The following is an 18,291-nucleotide window of genomic DNA, read 5'->3' on the forward strand; positions in this document are numbered from 1 at the left end:
TACCCACATCTCCCCAAATCCCCTGAAAATCCTGACCCCAGGCAGGAATTCCACTGCAGGAAGATGAGGGGTCTCTCCTTGCTCTGTGCTTGCACTGCAGTGTTTGATATTTGTATTTTACTGCAGCTCTAAACCTTTCTAGGGCTGCACCCATTCCCAGTCACCAGCTAGGGGTGTGACTGAGGGTATCCAGAGATGCTGCCAGGACTGACTGCACCTCCTCACCCCAGATTCCTTTAGCAAAAGTGAAATATTTAATACCAAACATTCCCTGACCTTCATCCTGCTACTGGAATCCACTGCTAAAAGCCCCCAGGCAACTTTAAAGCAATTTAAAAGCAATTTTAGAGAGCTATCCTGCACCCCACTGGGGTATTTTAAGACACAGAGGCAGTAAGAAATTTAGAGACAGCAAACTTAATAGTATTAGTGCTCATATTAATGAAAAGCTGGAGAGAGAGAGCACAGAGAAAACAGTGGGGGCAGGGAGGGGACAGCTGTGACAGGAATTCCTGTGAGTCCTGGAGAGATGCAACCACTCAAATTCCAAATTCTTCAATGCAAAGTGCTCTGAGTATCTGATGCCTCCACCTGCCACAATCCAATATATCATTCTGCAGGAAAAATGGGCAGGATCTCCTCAGCCCCCCATGGAACACAGCTGGGGGTGCTCAAGTTACAGCTTCACTTTGCTCAGTCTCTGCCATTTCAGATGGCTTAAAAATAATTTAGAAAATCAGAGCCTCCACAAAGTTGATCCTAAAAATACAAATCCAAGTCACCCAGTTCTGACAGCTCATTTTGTTCTCTACCTGACCCCTGTTATTTGCTTGGGAACTTTCCTTCTGGTCCATTTTGAAGCAAGAGTGCTACAAATCAGCTGCATTATCATCATTATTATTATTATTATTGTTATTATTATTATTAAAGCACAGCACTGAATGTGAAAGAAAATCAAACCCCATTTGCACCAACCCCAGCCACTGCATTATCCCACCTCCCCCTCGCTGACCCTTGCAGATCAAAGACAAATGAAAATAATTGAGCAATTGGGAGCATTTTCTGGAGAAATGCCCCTTGGGAAAGGTTTCTCTGCATTGACTTGGAAATGGAACATGATGCAGTTGTCCTTTAAAGAGAAGGTCAAACTGACAGGGTGCCATGAGCAAACAGGTGAGTTGGCTGGAGCAGAGGAGGCTTTCTTGGGGAAAAAATGACTTTCCCAAAATACAGGTTGGAGTTAATCCTTTCCTCTCTGAAAGAGAGGATGATTCACTCTGGCAGCATAGGAAAAATGGTGAAAACAGCATTTGACATTTGCTTTTAATTTTAATCACCTTTTCTTTAATTTTTCAGCGACAAGCAGAGTTCCTCACTCCCAACACAGCCACTTTGCTCATCCCAAAAAAAATGCATCACTACATGCCAAGCAATTTCTACCTCTAGAAGCTGCTTCTTTTATGTACTGATAATTAACTGGGTCAGATTAATGCTCGTTTAGTTGGTTACTGCACTAGAGATTGGTTAATCTGTGATGCTTAGAAGAGAAACCAAAAAAAAAAACCAACAACCTAAGAAGTTTGCTAAAGGTCTGGTAATCTTATACCTCTTGTTTCTCGGGCCGGGTCCACGAAGCCTGGAGAGAACAGATATAGAACACAACAACAACAACAGAAAAAAAGCAATAAAAGTTTATCAAAGGTTGCTTTCAGGCACCAGTGTTTGCAGCACGTTGAGCTGTGTGCACATGCAGGCTCCAAGCTGAACATCTCCTGTGTGGGGGGGGGTCACAGCTTCCCTTTCCCACCAACTGAGGTTGGCATTCAGCATTTCACAGCCTCTGAGTTGCTCTTTAATGATTGAACAAAGGCTGGGGGCACCTCAAGGCTGACTGATGGCACAGCAGTGACTGTTTCCTTGTCACCTCACCTTTCCTGCACACCCATGCTCAGCAGTGACTCTGGCACTGAATTGCAGAGCACAGAGCTGGTGCTGTGCCCCTGCTCTGCCTGCCACCCCACACCGGTTCATTAACACTGATTAATGTGCTCATCATGCATTTGGAGCCCTGGTTCCATGCAGAGCTGCAGAGGAGCCCCAGCTCCCTGTGCTCAGGGATGGCAGCACTGGGGACAGCCCCACAGCAGTGAAACATGCCCAGCCCTCACTTTAAAGCAAATATTTCCCACTCAGAGAAGGCCACCAGCAGCATGGACCGTGTTCCTGTGCCTCACAGGGAGCCAAGTTGCTGTGCTCCATTTCCCCCCCTAGAATTGATATTTCAGGCATCTCCTGGTCTCTGATATTTCAGCTGATCCCCTTTACTGAGGAGTCAAAAATCACCTGCTGACACAAGAGCCAGGATGGCTCAGTGACACTGTGGGGATGTCACAGCACACAGAGTGACAGGGATGGAGATGGAGGCTCAGGGAATGAGAACCAAAAACAGAGCACTGCTGCCAGTGAACACTGGGAGACTGAAATACCAACAGATGGGACACACACCTCCTCTGACAATGCCTCTGGTGAAAGGAAATGCTCTGTTTGGGACTGCAAGCCTCAGGTGGAGCTCACCAAGCCCTGCAGGGGCTGGGACACTCCCAAAAACTGCTCATTTCTAGGTGGGAATGTCCTGCTGTGCACAGGCAGCCAAATAATTCAGAACAGTCCCTTGCTCAGCCCCAGTTATGCCCAGGGAGCTCCCCTGTGTGTCCACCTGCTCCCTGATCTCTGTAGTGCCAGCACAGGGAGACACTTTTTATCCCTTGGTGTCAAGAGAAGAAGGAGAAAAGCCCATTCCCAAAGCCTCAGAATTTGCTGTTTCTCTGCAATGGCCAGAGAGAGGCAGAGCCACCTTCCCCATCCCAGAGAATTCCAGACTGACTCTTCCTGACAGACAGAGACAGAGCAGCCCCACCCATGAGGGGGGATTCAAGCCTGCTGCACCCTCAGATTCCTGAATCACTCAAAACTCATCCCTTACAGAGCTGGGAGAGGCTGCAGGGCAGCACCAGAACCCAGAAAACGAGGGGGAGGATGGACTGGGCTGTTTGTAGGACAGCACAGGGCAGGGATGGGATTCACCTGTGACACCCAGAAGCTCAGACCCCTGCAGAAATCTGCATTTTCCTGCTCGAGGAACAGCACAGGGTCAGACTGTGCTTGGGAGGCAGCAGCAGAAAGCAGAGCTGGTCCTTTCCTCTGCTCTGTGACTCCTTTGGGGAGAAGCTGCTCCTTTGTTTGCTGCCCTCCAGGGAATGGGGAGAGCAGCTCCCACCTCTGGTAAAGGATCAGGGACCTGCAGAGTGTTTCCCTCCCACCCCCAAACCCAGAAATGTCCCCACAGCTGCTCCATGCCAGGGGGGTTGAGCACCCAGAGACTGGGACACCCCAAAATCTGCCAGGGGACACAGCTGAACTAAAACTTCCTTTTTAGGGGGGTTTGGGGAGGTTTTTCAGAATGGTTTAGGAGTTAAGGGATCTCTACACCTCTAAAAATCTACACTGAGGGATGACTACAAGAGCAAACATGAAGCAAGAGAGAAGCATCCAAGCAGATGGATAATAGAAATATTCAAAGGTAGGTTTGATAATTCTTAAAATAGCATTGTTTGCATCAAAGACCATTCCTGTGCTGTCCCAGAGAAAGAAAGTGGAGAATGAACTGAATATATGCAATTGCAACAGAATATTTAATAGAATTAAATATTCTAGTAGAATTTGTAGTAGAATATTTATGGACCTGTTCTGACCTCAGGATTTTCTGGGCATCTGAAACATTCACCTCAGCTTAGAGCACAAGAGAGAGAATGAGAAAAGTACAAGACAAACCAAAAAAATGCCCACACACACACACAAAATAATCCAGCCTAGAAAGTGCATGGGATGTGATAAATAATGTGTGCCCTGAAGGTTTGAACCAGCCATGAACACATGGCAGTAGCTCAAACCTTGGCTTTTCCCCCATCTCAAAGTGTCAGAGTATGAACATTTCCCTTGCTATTCATCACCAACCTGAGAGCATCAAGCAGAGTCTCAAAAATCAGCAAAAATTAGTTAGCAGTTTTCCCACTGAGCTCTTGATGGTCTAACTGGGCTGCAGGGGGGGGCTCTTCTGCCACTTGGTTTGGATTTTCCATTCTCCTCCCTGCCCATGGCTGTGATCCAAACCCCAGAGCCAGCAGCACTGGAGCCCTTGGCACCTCCCAGGGCTCTACTAACAAAGACAAACCCTTCAATAAACAACCTCAAATCCTGCCCAAACAGGTCCCCCAGTCAGGCTGCAGCTCCTGCAGGCACTGGAAACCTCTCCCTGAACATTGCAGGGATTCACAGCAGCCCTGGGATCCAAAAGATGCTCAGAGAGAACTGAAGCTGGGAAACTTTGGCACCCTGATTAATAAAGTCACACATGAACAACGAGGGGAGGGGCTGACGTCATGGGGGCAATTAAAAAAGCTCATTTAGGAGCTGCAGTGCAGGACAGCAGCTGTGGGGACAAGTGACAGTGGACACCTCTGTTGCTCCAAGACTTTCAGAGTGTCACCTGCTGCCTCCACTCTGAGCCAGAACCTCTGGCATGGCCAAGGCAGCTGAGCCCTGAAGCATCCTGTTATTAGGAGATTATTAATTAGCAACAACTCCTCACTCCTCCTTCTGTCTGAGCATTCTCTGGCTCCAAATTCTGCCTCCTGACCACTTATGAAACATCTCCAGTACAGCAGCACATCCTAACCTCGACTAATTAAAGGAGCTGTCACCAACAACAACACCAGCACTCTTCTCTTTCAAGGAGAAAAAACTGCTAATTATTTTTGCCTTTTAAGAACAAAAATGGTATTGATGGGATCAACAGAACAGGTGAGCACAAAAAGCAGCCAGGCTTTTGTGCTTGAGGGATGTGCAGTGTCAGAGGACAGCACGGGGAAAAATGAACAGGCTCATTTTGGATCCACTGCATCCTGGACAGGGATGGACAGCTCTGGCTCCAGGCTGCTCATTCCACCTGCCAGAAACTCCTCTGGAGAGGGTTCAGGGTCTCTCCCACTGAATTTTCCCCCCAGTGAGTACAGCAGGAATGACAGAGCCTCCCCAGCTGCTCCAAGCCCAGGTGGCTCTTCACAGAAGGGGCAGCAGGAGCTCCACGTGCATCCACATGCAATTCCAGGCCAGGGAGGAGCTGTGCTGACCCCACAACCCCGGGGGGCTTTGGGAGGGGCTGTACCTTCTCCTCATTGCTGATGTTCCTGGTGGAGGTTCTCCAGGTGATGGAGGGGATGGGGTCCCCCGAGGCCTCGCAGGTCAGCGTGATCTGATCCTCCAGCTCCATGGCTGTCTTGTTCTCCACGTAGGTGATTTTGGGTTTGGCTGAGGAGGAGGACAAGAGGGAGCCTTTGCTCAGGTGGGGCTCAGGGTGAAGCCTGCCTGCACCAGCAGTGTCTGGGGAGAACTGGGACCATTAATGCCAGGGGGGGAAGGAGCAGAGTGACTTTTACCAGGGCACCTCCTGGCAGAAGAAAAAACCTGAAAATCCTCTCTGCTCATTCCCAGAGCTGAGGCTCCTGAGAGAGTGCACAAACACTCAGCCCCTTGGATCACCAGCTCTTCCACCTCCCTGGCCCAAATTAACCTTTGCTAAGCAGCTTTGTCAGGTGGCTGCAGGGAGAATCCCATATTCCTCAACCCTTCCAGATTCCTGGGAGGAAGGAAAGTTCCTGATTCCCTCCTGGAATGTAGGAGTGTGACCAACACCCAGCTGGGCTCCAGGGGGTGCTCAGGGGCTGTCTGGTTACTGAAAAAAGGAAAAAAAAAAAAATATCTGCCTTTACAAACAAACTGTAGGTTTGCTGATAAATGAAACCAGATATTGAAAGATGAAAGGAGCAATGGGGAAAAACTGTGAATTCTGTAAGAATTAAAAATTAAAAGGGAGGGTTGTACATTAGAGGGGTGACTTGGGTGACTGGGAAGTCTGTGCCTCTCACATACCTCAACCAATGGGGAAAGAGAGAGACAAATTGGGATTAAAAACTGGAGAGACCCCAGAGGATAACCGCAATTGTAATAAAATAAAGGCCTTGCTCTGTCTCCTTTCCAGCCACGAGCCCTGGTGAGGGGAGCTGGCTCTGCTGGCAGTTACCAAAGACTTTGAGGTGGATGGTGGCGTCGGCCTCGCCCGCCTTGTTCTCGGCGATGCAGATGTACTCGGCCTCGTCGCCCTTGTCCACCCGCCGGATCTGCAGCTCCGACCCGTCGGGGCTCAGCCGGTACTTGTCCTCCTCCTCCTCCTCCTCCACGGGCTCCCCGTCCCTGGGGGCAGAGCACACGGGCTGTGCTGCCAGCAGCCACCCCAGGCTGCCCCATGCAGGCGCCGTCCCCTCTGCCCTGGGCTCCAGGGCTCAGCCTCGCACCCACTCCCAAATTTCCTGCCTCAGGGCAGCTGGAGCTGTCACCCCCCCGGCACAAACCCCACCATACTCCAAGCTGCCATCAGCTCTCCCATGTCAATTTGTGCTCCTAACCTTCACAAAAACTATGGAATTCCAAGAACAGTGTCCCTGGAGAGTGAATCACTGCCTGCCAGGGAAATGCAGGGAGCTGGGAGGGGACACAGCTGACCTGTGGGGAGCACTGAAAGAATTCCTTGATTGCTTTGCTTTTACCTCAGCCAACAGGATTTTCACCCTCCGACTCTCCTCCCTGCGTGGGCTCTGTGCCCCCTGCCTAACCCACAGCACAAGGTGACATCAGCCCCAGCACGAGGCCATTCTTGGGAGAAAAACCAACTCCCTCCCCTCCAGCCTGGCTTTCCAGGCCTGGGGGATCCACCCCAGCCCAGCAGGACCCTGCACACAGCATCTCACTTGGTCCACGTCACGGTGGGCTCGGGAAAGCCGTCGGCGTCGCAGGCCAGGGTGACAGACTGGCTGAGGCTGGCGGTGGCATTCATGGAGCTCTGCCTGGCCCGCACCGAGGGAGGGACTGCGAGAGGAGAGAAACACTCAGTGAGCCTGAGGCATGGCCAAAGTCATCAGCACAGGTGTCTTGGGCTGCAATACAGGATGTGAACAGAAATGTGGATTCTGTCACAGTGCCCCTGATCTCCTGGCACACATTATCTGCTCATGGGCCATCTTTAAACCAGCTGGGCAATCATCTTTATCTTCCCACAGCCCATCCTCCCTCCAGGAGATATCTCCTGTTAATGGCCACTGAGTCCCAGGGCATGACTGATAAAATTCCATCATCCCACTGGGAGATGCTCCAGCCAGGGGAGGAGCCAAGCCTTTCCTACCCAGATAAAAACTGACATTTTGGACACCAAGGCACCTCCTTTCCACTGGATTCCAGAGGAAAGCCAGACCTTTGCACATCATCCCTGGAGCTTCAGAGGAAACTGCACCTTCTCCAGGAGCACTGCTCCAGCTGAACCACATCTGCCACTGCAGGAGGATGCAGCCACCATTGAATGGGACTGTGCCAACACCCTGACTGACTGACGGGTGTCAGCTTGGATTCTGACTCTGGCAGGGTTGGGATTGTTCTGTGTAATACTGCATTGCTATTTTAATTTTCCTAGTAAAGAGCTGTTATTCCTAATTCCCATCTCTTTGCCTGAGAGCCTCTTAATTTCAGAATTATAATAATTTGGAAGGAGGGGGCTTCCATTCTCCATTTCAAAGAGAAGCTTCTGCCCTTATTGGCAGACACCTGTCCTTCAAACCAGGAGAACAGGGGAGAAAGGGCAGTGGGTGGGGAGACACAAAGAAAACCTCAGTGTGGTGGCCCAAACACCTTGTGGGTGCTACCCAGCTCAGCTCCTTGTTCAAGTTTCTCAATGTGTTATCCTGCAGGCAAACACTCACTGCATTCCATGGGCATTTTCATGGGACACAGCAGAGGAAGAGGATGTGAGAAGTGAGGCAGCACCTCCAGAGCAGCCTGGGCTGAGTGCTGCCCTGAGCCCTCACCGTTCACGATGACCTGGATGTCTTTGAAGTTGATCTCCCCACGGGCCAGGATCCTCCCCTCACACCTGTAGGTGCCCTCATCTGTCTTCTTGATGCCCCTGATCTGCAGGTAGTTGTTGGACAGGACGATGAACCGCACTGCAAAGCACAAAAGCAAGGGGAGCTCGCTCCAGCTTCTCCTCTCCTCGCCCCTCCTGGGCTTGGTGGAACAAAATCTCCTTCCCCACCATGAAAAGGAGCTGGATGTGCTGGAAGAAACATCTGTGGAGAGCAGCCACAGCTCTGCTGTGCTGGGCTCAGGGGGATGAACAATATATGCTCCCACAGAGTCGTTTCCATTGAGCAGTTTGGGACTCATCCCCGCTGCCCAAGAGCTCCAGCCCCACCTGTGCCAGGTGGGAAACCTGCTCAGCTGGAGTCAGGGCCTCTGCCAGCCCCTCTGGACACAGCTGGAGTGCTTGGGAAGAAAGGGAAAAGTTCTTGCAAGGAGCTTTCAGCTCCTTTTCCTCTTAAAGGCTGGGGGGTGCCACAACACCCAGCTTTTCTGTCTGATGGCACCATTTTGATCTGTATTTTTTTCCCAGCATTCCTTGGCTGATTCCAGTGCCAAAACTTGATGGCCATTTCTGTAGGAGCATCACTGCCCTGCCACTGGTACACCACAGCAGCTGGGATTACTGAATCCACATCCCATGGCCTCGTGTCGGGCACAAACTGCTTCTCCTGGTGACCACCAGTGTTGGGGAAGATAAAACAGGAAAATCTTACAAATATGAATGCTCAGATTCTGGGAATACATAAACCATGAACGAAATTCAAATGAAAGCCATGTTTGAGATGCCAAGCCTTAGTTAGTAAATAACCATGAAACAACAGGATGGCCCCTGAAGGTAATCCCCTCTGGATAAAACAATGCCCTTGGCCAGAGAGCAACTCCAAAGGTCCAAAGAGCTGTTTTTTGAGTTTAAAGTGTAACACACTATGGTAATATAAGGATTCCTATAGGCTGTATGTAAATGCTACAGAATTTGTATCTTGTGTTACATTGGTGAGTGGAAATTAGAATATTCATCATGGAAGAAGATTTATTGTATTGCAAACGGGAAATCGCTCTCTTACTCTCTTTACTCTCTCTTCTTACCCCTCTCTAACCTCCCTCCTGCTCTTCCTCTCTCCCTCTTCTATTACCCCACCACCCTTTTATCCCATTGCTCTTTCTCTTTCCCCTTTTATCTCTTTGTCCTACTCTGGGCTGCACTGGCAGCTCTTAGCAGGGCTCTTTACAATAAACTGCAACTGTAACTTTTAGCATGTGTGTGAGGGAGATGGACATCTGACCCCAGAATGGACAAGAACCAAGCCCTTACCATCCTTTTTCAGGATGACATCCCTGCCTTTGTGCTTCCAGATGATGGTGGGGGGCAGTGAGCTGACCACGTCACACACGATCACGGCATCGTCCCCTTCCTTGAACTCCTGAGGCGTGGGAGCGTTCTTGAACATCAGCTTTTCTGCAAACACGGAAAGGACAAGGTCACTGCAGCCCTCCAGCACACCTGGAGCTCCAGCCTCCAGCCTGGGGGAAGCAGGGAAACCCCCAAAATCCTCAGGAATCTTGAGTACAAAGGTCTGAGTGAATGCTCTGCCCACAGCACGCCCACAGTGGCTGAATTCCCACTCAGAGCAATAATTTCTACTCCTCCACATTCAAAGATCTTTCTGCCATACAAACACACCCATGAGACCCTCCTGTCCAATCCTTATCCTTCCACTTCCCTCCTCCCCCTAGGAAGGTGGCACAGCTTGCTGCCTGGCCCTGCCCCAGGAACGCAGTGCTGCCTTACGGAAAATCTTGACGTTGACGGTGGCCTCGGAGTCGCCCTCCTCGGGGCTGCTGACCACGCACTTGTAGATGCCAGCGTCGTCGATGTTGGCGTTGTAGATGGTGAGGGAGGAGGAGAAGTCATCGTTGCGCACCACCGAGATGCGCTGCTGGTTCGGGCTCAGCCGCTCCCCGTTCGGGGAGAACCACGAGATGTCCTTGAACGTGGCCTCCCCTGCCACTGTGGGGGGAGAGGAGAGCCAGGTGAGCCAGCCCAGGTGGGCAGCACTGACAGACCCCACGTGCTGGGTTGATGTGGCCAGAAATGTGGATTCTGTCACAGTGACCCTGATCTCCTGGCACACATTATCTGCTCATGGGCCATCTTTAAACCAGCTGGGCAATCATCTTTATCTTCCCACAGCCCATCCTCCCTCCAGGAGATATCTCCTGTTAATGGCCAGTGAGTCCCAGGGCATGGCTGATAAAATTCCATCATCCCATGGGAGATGCTCCCCCCAGGGGGAGGAGCCAAGCCTTTCCTACCCAGATAAAAACTGACATTTTGGACACCAAGGAACCTTCTTCCCACTGGATTCCAGAGGAAAACCAGACCTTTCCACATCATCCCTGGAGCTTCAGAGGAAACTGCACCTTCTCCAGGAGCACTGCTCCAGCTGAACCACATCTGCCCCTGCAGGAGGATGCAGCCACCATGGAATGGGACTGTGCCAACACCCTGACTGACTGACGGGTGTCAGCTTGGATTCTGACTCTGGCAGGGTTGGGACTGTTCTGTGTAATACTGCATTTCTATTTTAATTTTCCTAGTGAAGAACTGTTATTCCTAATTCCTGATCTAATTCCTAATCTCTTCCTGAGAGCCCCTTAATTTCAGAATTATAGTAATTTGGAGGGAGGGGGTTTCCATTCTCCATTTCAAAGAGAAACTTCTGCCCTATTGGCAGACACCTGTCCCCAGACCAGGACACCCCAGTGCTGCACTGTCACAGCCCAGCCCTGCATCACTGACAGACCCCAGTGCTGCAGGGCTCTGACTGCCCCCACAGCAGCAGTCCCACCCCAGCAGGGTCTGTTCCATTTTTAACTAAATTCAAATTTTAACTAATTCAGCCACCACGCACCTTGACATAAGAAGAACTTGGATTCTCCAACGCTGATCTCGCCCTGGCTCGGAACGATGTCCACTTGGAGAGAGGCTGGGAAGGGAATGAGCACAGTTAGACAAGGGCTGTGGTCTCCAGCAAAAAAAGCTTTGCCACCCTTACAGTGCCCATGGAACCCTTATTCAATTTACAGTCCAGGATAAAACCTATTTTCTGACCTGAATTGCTGGTTTTAAACACCATGAGAAGGTTTCAAACAAAAGAAAATATTTTAAATACTAGAGGAATATTTTAACCCAGAGAGGCAGGTCCTGAACATCAGAAGAAGATTTTAACCAAGAGAGGAAGGTTTTAACCCATAGAGGAAGATTTTAAACACCAGAAGAATGTTTTAAACACCAGAGGAAGGTTTTAAACACTAGAGGTATGTTTTCACCAAGAGAGGAAGGTTTTAACCCAGAGAGGAAGATTTTAAACACCAGAAGAAAGTTTTAAGCACCAGAGGAATGTTTTAAACACTAGAGGAAGGTTTTCACCAAGAGAGGAAGGTTGGAAACACCAGAAGAAGGTTTTAAACATCAGAGAAGAAGGTTTTCACCAAGAGAGGAATATTTTAACCACCAGAGGAAGGACAGCACCCCTGTCCTCCCCATTCCCAGTTACCAGCAGCCCCTCCCAGTGCAATCCACGCAGCCCCAGTGCCCTTTTCCCCCAGCAACATCCCTGCCTCCTTCTTCATTGCATAAATTATGACCCATTAGGCAGAAAATGTAATTGGATTCTGGCTCTCCTCCAGCTATAGCTTAATTCCACGGCAGATCTGTGGCCTAACAAGCCTGGGTCAAGTTGAATTTGAGGACGCCAAAATAGGTTTTCTTTGGAAAACACCCTCTGTGTTTTCATGCAGCGCGTGAAAATCCGAAAATCTCTCCCCCAGAGCAGCTAATTTTACCTCCAGACCACAGAGGCATTATTTCAGCTGCCAAGCACACCTGGGGTTGTAAGAAACCAGCACTGCTCCAGGAATGAAAACCTGGCTGTGCATGCCAACGCCAGCATTCCTGGGAGTGCTGGGGAACAGATGGACTGGAGGCCAGGCACTGCTCCCACAGCTGAAGGAGCACTGCCCTCATCAGGAAAGGAATACCAGGATCTTCTGACCACATTCCTTCAGCCAACATGCTCCCTGACACAGCACTTCTCTCCAGAAGAAGACTAGAAGCAATAATTGGAGCTGGGATAATCCCAGTGCACTCCTGTCTGGAGTTGAGCAGGCTGCCCTGATAAACGCTGATAAATGTCCTGATAAATGTCATGATAAATGCTGATAAATGTCCTGATAAATGCTGCTATTCCAGCCCAAAGCATGGCTACAAGAGCCCCAAGAACCCAGCCAAGCCCCAGCTGGAAGCAGAGCTTGGGAGAGCAGAGTGCTCCAGTTCTGGCCATGGTCACACAAAGGGCTGAAATCCTGCAGGCATTTCAGGAATGGAATTTTTAAAAAAAAATTTAAACCCCTGGACCTCCTGAATCATGGAAAAGAGCCTGGAAAAGCAGCCCAAGGAAGGGACTGCAGAGCAGGGTGAGGGTGCTGCTGACATGGCTGGGAGTTAATTGAGATGTAATTGAGATTTAACACAAACCCAGCCCTGCTCTTCTCCCCACTCTGTAAATGCAGCCCGGGCTCCCTGCTGCTCTTGGGGCTGTTCATGCCTTTCCTTCCATCCTCAGGTGATTTCTGTGTCAGCCAGGAAGGAGAAGGAAAGCTCTGGGGAAAGCACTGAACTCCCCATCACCCCAAAATTCAGCATCTGGGCTCCACCTCACAGCTTTTGTTAGACCTGTCTGTGCCACATGAGCTGCACAGAACAGGAGGAAATCACAAAGCCAGGGAAGGTCTCACTGGAAATACAGCCAGAAGGGCCAGGCAGGAGATCTGAGCCCAGCTCTCACATTCTCCTGTTTGGTTGTTTTTTGTGTGGTTTTTTTTTTTTTTTTTTTTTTTTTGGTTTTTTTTTTTTGTTTTTTTTTTTGTTTTTTTAGTTTTTTTAGGGTTTTTTTTTCCCCAGGGCTCGGCTCCTTCTGTGCATTGAAATGCTGGGTGGATGTTCAAGAGAATGAAAGCTGGAAACCACCCCTGGGAAGGCAAAACTTTTAGAAAGGAGAGAAAGGAGGAGACTCCTGGTTCTGCCTCATTCAGTCAATGCTCCCTTTGCAAAGTCACCTTTAAATCTGATGGAATAAAGAACAGCATTTCTGCAAAGGCTGTGCAGCAATTCCTCCACTGAGCACCAGCACAGACCCTTCCCAGCGTGAAGGAGGAACTGGAGGAGCCTCCTGGGAGTGTTTTTAACTCCAGAAAAGCACTTTTCAAACCCAGGGACTGCCACGAGACAGGAGCTGTGACCCCCAGGATATACAGACACACTTCAGAAGTGTGCCCAGCCCAGGGACAGGGTGCTCAGGTGCCCTGAGGTTGATCCCAAAAGCAAATTCCCTCCCTTTTCCATTGGGATTGGGAGCTCAAACACACCCAGGGGAGTTATTAAAGACACAAATCTGAGAAATCCCAACATTTTCCTTCTGCCAGAGATGCTGAGGAGCAAAATTCTGTTTGTTTTTTTTTTTCCCCTCAGTGTCCTGTGCTTCTCCTGGTGGCTCTTTGGAGGACTCTGGACAGGCTGTGGGGCTGCCCCAGCCCTGCTCTGCAAACACTTTGTCCCCCAGATGAAATCAGGGACAGACTGCAGGTAACTCCTGGAGCTGAGCTGCAGTGTCACCCGTGTCCTCACTTCACCCCGGGACAGCTCAGCCCTGCCTGGGTCACCTGCACTGTCACCTGGACCAGCACAACAATGGGGTCTCACAGCCCCACCCTCACCCTCTCTGCTCAGCCTGTGATCACACCAACAAAGCCAGCCCTGCTGATTTTAATCGCTGTTTAATCGTTAGTTTTGCTTTGCTGTTCAGGGAAATGGGGACTATTTTTTCCACTCTTCATTTAATAGACACTGTGAGCCCATTTGTATTCTGCTTCCAACTTCAAGCAATAAAGGCCTTTTTAGCATCACATAATAACTGCATTAAAAGGCCTCTTCATAATCACACAATAACACTTTTTATAGCTCTGCCCTCCCCCATATCTTTTATCTGCTTATAAAGTTCCCCAGCGCCCAAAAAATGCTGAATAATTCCCCATTGATTAAAAAAAAAAAAAAAAAAAGAAGAAAACAACAAATTTGCTAATGCAACTTCCTGTTCATCTGTAGTTCAATAAAATTAGTTTTGCATCTCAACAAAAGAAATTAACTCAAATTAAGCTGTGATTTTGGTAATAGGCAGGGAGGCTGTGTCCCTGCTGGGCTAAGGCTGAGGTTTAGGCAGGAGGCTGTACCTGGGCAGTAAATAAAGTGACATTTAAAAGTGGGGTGACTGTTGGCTACTGGCTCTGTGCTGCCCAAATTGCAAAGGTGGCACACCTGAACAGCAGTCTGGCTCCACAAAAGGGATGTCTTGGAGCATTAAATACGCTCAATTATGGATTTACTGCGGGGTTCCATTCCCCCAGATAAATGGGAGCTCATCCTTCCCTTCCCACAGAACCTCTGCTCCCTTCCAGCCCCCACCACCTCACCCAAAAGGTCCCAGCTGGAGCCTGGGAAGGAAATAAGGGCTGAAATCCAGACTGGGATCCCTGTGATGTGTCCACGCTGCAGCTCCTCTGACAGGCTAAACCCAGTTCTAAGGGCTCTGTGCCCAGGGGAAATTTGGGGGTTTTGCCTTGGAGGGTGTCTCCAGCAGCAGGAACCCCTGTGCTCCTGTCACAGGCAGCTCATTACTGCAACAAAGCCCAGAGAAAACTCAAAATAAAAAGAAAAATTCAAAAATATTGAAAATAAAGCATAGCATGGATGAACTCAGCTGCGACTGAATCCTTGACTCCATCCTCGCGGGCTGTCCCTTTAATTTCCTTCATTTCTAGCCACGATTCACCAATTAAAACTCAACTCCAGAAATAAAACCCATCAGGGAAGAAATATCTCGCGGATCTGCCGGCCACAGCTCGAGGAGCAAGGGCGGGATTTGCAGGGCAGAGCAGCTTATGGCCAAAGCCCTGGGGATTTAATACACAACAAAGGCTTAACAAGACAAAGACAAGGCTCCTGCACACGGGCACTCCATTAAAAACCCGCTGGTGCTCGGGAGGAGGAGGAGCAGCAGCTGGGATTGATCCCAGCTGGGCTGCGGATCCAATTCCTGCCATCACCATGGCAACCGCTCCCTAAATCTGCCAGGACCGGGCAGGGCGCTGCTGCTGCCTTGGGGATGGAGCTCAGCATCCTCAGCAGCCCTGGGGAGGGACAGGAATGGAGATGGGAGATCCTCACCCTGCCCTGAGCAGCCCCTGCCTGCACCCCAAAACAAACCCGGGGGGTTGTAAAGGACTCAGCACATTCCCAAATTCACAGGGAGATTGGGAAGGACTCAGCTCAAACCCAATCCCAAAGAAAATCCCAAACCCAAATTCACAGAAGGGTCTGGGGAAGGACTCAGCTCAAACCCAATCCCAAAGAAAATCCCAAACCCAAATTCACAGAAGGGTCTGGGGAAGGACTCAGCTCAAACCCAATCCCAAAGACAATCCCAAACCCAAATTCAGAAGGGTCTCGGGAAGGACTCAGCTCAAACCCAAACCCAAAGACAATCCCAAACCCAAATTCACAGAAGGGTCTGGGGAAGGACTCAGCTCAAACCCAATCCCAAACTCACAGAGGGGTCTAGGAAAGGACTCAACCCAATCCCAAATTCACAGGGCATTGGGGAAGGACTCAGCCCAACCCCAAACCCAAATTCACAGAAGGGTCTGGGGAAGGACTCAGCTCAATCCCAAACCCAAAGACAATCCCAAACCCAAATTCACAGAAGAGTCTGGGGAAGGACTCAGCCCAAACCCAATCCCAAAGACAATCCCAAACCCAAATTCAGAAGGGTCTAGGAAAGGACTCAGCCCAATTCCAAATTCACAGGGAGTTTGGTAAAAGACTCAGCCCAACCCCAAACCCAATCCCAAACTCACAGGGCACTGGGGAAGGATTCAGCCCAAACCCAATTCCAAACCCAATCCCAAACCTACAGAAGGGTCTGGGGAAGGACTCAGCCCAGTCCCAAACCCACAGGGCACTGTGGAAGGACTCAGCCCAAACCCAATCCCAAACTCACAGAGGGGTCTACGAAAGGACTCAGCCCAATCCCAAATTCACAGGGAGTTTGGTAAAAGACTCAGCCCAACCCCAAACCCAATCCCAAACTCACAGGGCATTGGGGAAGGACTCAACCCAATCCCAAACCCAATCCCAAAGCCAGGGGAGTCTGGGGAACGACTCAGTCCAATCCCAAACCCATTCCCAAACTCACAGGGCACTGGGGAAGGATTCAGCCCAAACCCAAACCCAAATTCACAGAAGGGTCTGGGGAAGGACTCAGCCCCATCCCAAACCCACAGGGCATTAGAAAGGACTCAGCTCAATCCCAAAGCAAATCCCAAACCCACAGCAGGGTCTGGGGAAGGACTCAGCTCTGGCACAGCACCCCTGAGCCAGGGGAGCTCTGGCCCTGGCCCCAGCCATCCCCCACTCCAGGGGATGAAAATCCCCATTTCCAGCAGGATCTGGGGGTGGCAGAAGGACAATTCACTCACTGCTGTGAGGAAACCAACAAAATTCAAATTATTCTATCCAACAGCACAGGGAGGAAACTCTGTCTGTGGGTCTCACCCAGCACACCCTCCAAGGGACAGGGGGTGTCAAAAATCCCTCAAATCCCAGTCAAAACCCAGCCAGCTCTGCCCTCTGCAGATCCCTGGGGAATATTCCCAAACCAGGCAGCTGTGGCAGCACAAAAACCCAGGCAGGAATTCAGAGAAGCTTCTCCTCTGCTGCATTTCAGCCAGGATTATTCTGCTGCTGAACAAAGTGACATGTCCAAGCTGATGCAGGGAATCTGTGCAGGGAAAAGGGAATAATTCCAATTATGCGACCCCATCCTTCCCATGTACCAGATCTGCTCACAAGCACTTTTAAATTTTAAATGACCACAAGGCACATCAAAAAGTGATACTAATAATTCCTTTCCCTACAGAAATTTATGAATCACAGTAAAACTTCCCAGACACCTCAGTATTTTTACATGGAACACAATTTTATGCCTCTTTTGATGACATTCTTGATAAAAGCTTTTTACTGCTATGGATCATAAAACTAATAGTCCTATTTACCACAGCAAATATTTTCATTCACCTGAGGCAGGGTAAGCCAGGATGCTTTATAGAGCCATTAAATCAGAGTATGGACAATTTTAATTAAAAACCAAGCAAGTTACAATCTTCCTGCAGAAAGAGAAACCTGGGTGGGTGACACTGAGTTGTGGGGAGAACCTGGAGAAGATGAGCAAAACATCTTTTGCAATTGAAAACAATTCTTCCCCAACCTTTTTTTTAGGTGCTTGTTTAGTTCAGGGGGTGTTTTCAGCAATGGTTAAAAGCTGAACCAGGATGCAAAGCCTGAAATTCAGTGTTTGCTCCACAGAAATCATAAACTCCAGCAGAACATTCTCTCCAGCCCAGCTCCAGCACATTCATCCCATCCCACACTGCAGAATAATTTCTCCCTTTGCCTATCACAGCTTCACACTGGAATTCTCAGGAGGAAAATAAACCTCTCTCTTCTATTCCTGTCAAAAGGAGAGAAAACATGGAATGCAGTTTTTATCTCTTTCCTCTGTTCCCAAAGAGGTCAAACCACACAGAATCAAAGCCCTGAATTGCTGCTGTTGAAGCACCACCGGGTGTAAATGCACAAAAAGTGGATTTTGGTCTCAGTGCTCATGCAGGGAGTGGGATTTTCTGAGCAGAGACAACAGGACTTGGCTGATGATGGAAAATCCATCTCCAAGGCAGCCAGGCTGTGGTTTTGAGGTGCTCTAAAAGGGAAGGGACTCCTCCACCTTCCACTGTCCCAGGGGGAAAACATCAAATATTCCACCTGCTTTTCCAGCCTCCTGTGAATTGTGGCTCACAGAAGTGCTTTGGAGACACTACAGTAGATTTTAGAAGTTTAAATTCATATCTGGAGCTGTCTTCTGCCCAGTGTCAGAAATCAATAGTTTATTTAATGTGCCAATTAATCTTTCATACCTGGTGGGACCTGTGGTAGCTGAGTATCACTGCAAAGTTTAGACTGAGCTGGAAATCACAGACTTAGCCTGGTTCTTCTATAACAGCAACTACCAATGCTGTCTCACACTAAACATGAACAGTCTCATCTTTCCTTGCCATGTGAGCTGACAAAGAGATTTAATTGATAAATTAACTGAT

General features: G+C 49.5%; 1 protein-coding gene across 6 annotated transcripts in view; it reads right to left on the reverse strand.

The window, feature by feature from the left end:
* Positions 1 to 18,291, reverse strand: part of NCAM1 (neural cell adhesion molecule 1) — a 92,420-nt gene that overhangs the window by 35,611 nt on the left and 38,518 nt on the right. For 3 of the 6 annotated variants that reach the window (XM_056509646.1, XM_056509648.1, XM_056509650.1), the window contains exons 2-9: positions 10,938 to 11,012; positions 9,815 to 10,033; positions 9,338 to 9,481; positions 7,971 to 8,108; positions 6,864 to 6,981; positions 6,140 to 6,309; positions 5,225 to 5,367; positions 1,607 to 1,636 (exon numbers count right to left, since the gene is read on the reverse strand). In XM_056509646.1, the coding sequence (XP_056365621.1) occupies positions 1,607 to 1,636; positions 5,225 to 5,367; positions 6,140 to 6,309; positions 6,864 to 6,981; positions 7,971 to 8,108; positions 9,338 to 9,481; positions 9,815 to 10,033; positions 10,938 to 11,012 (1,037 nt within the window). The remainder of the gene's footprint in view (positions 1 to 1,606; positions 1,637 to 5,224; positions 5,368 to 6,139; positions 6,310 to 6,863; positions 6,982 to 7,970; positions 8,109 to 9,337; positions 9,482 to 9,814; positions 10,034 to 10,937; positions 11,013 to 18,291) is intronic. The other 3 variants (XM_056509647.1, XM_056509649.1, XM_056509651.1) reach the window with 1 other exon arrangement.

This window comes from Oenanthe melanoleuca, chromosome 24, assembly GCF_029582105.1.
Source record: "Oenanthe melanoleuca isolate GR-GAL-2019-014 chromosome 24, OMel1.0, whole genome shotgun sequence".
Lineage (NCBI taxonomy): Eukaryota > Metazoa > Chordata > Aves > Passeriformes > Muscicapidae > Oenanthe > Oenanthe melanoleuca.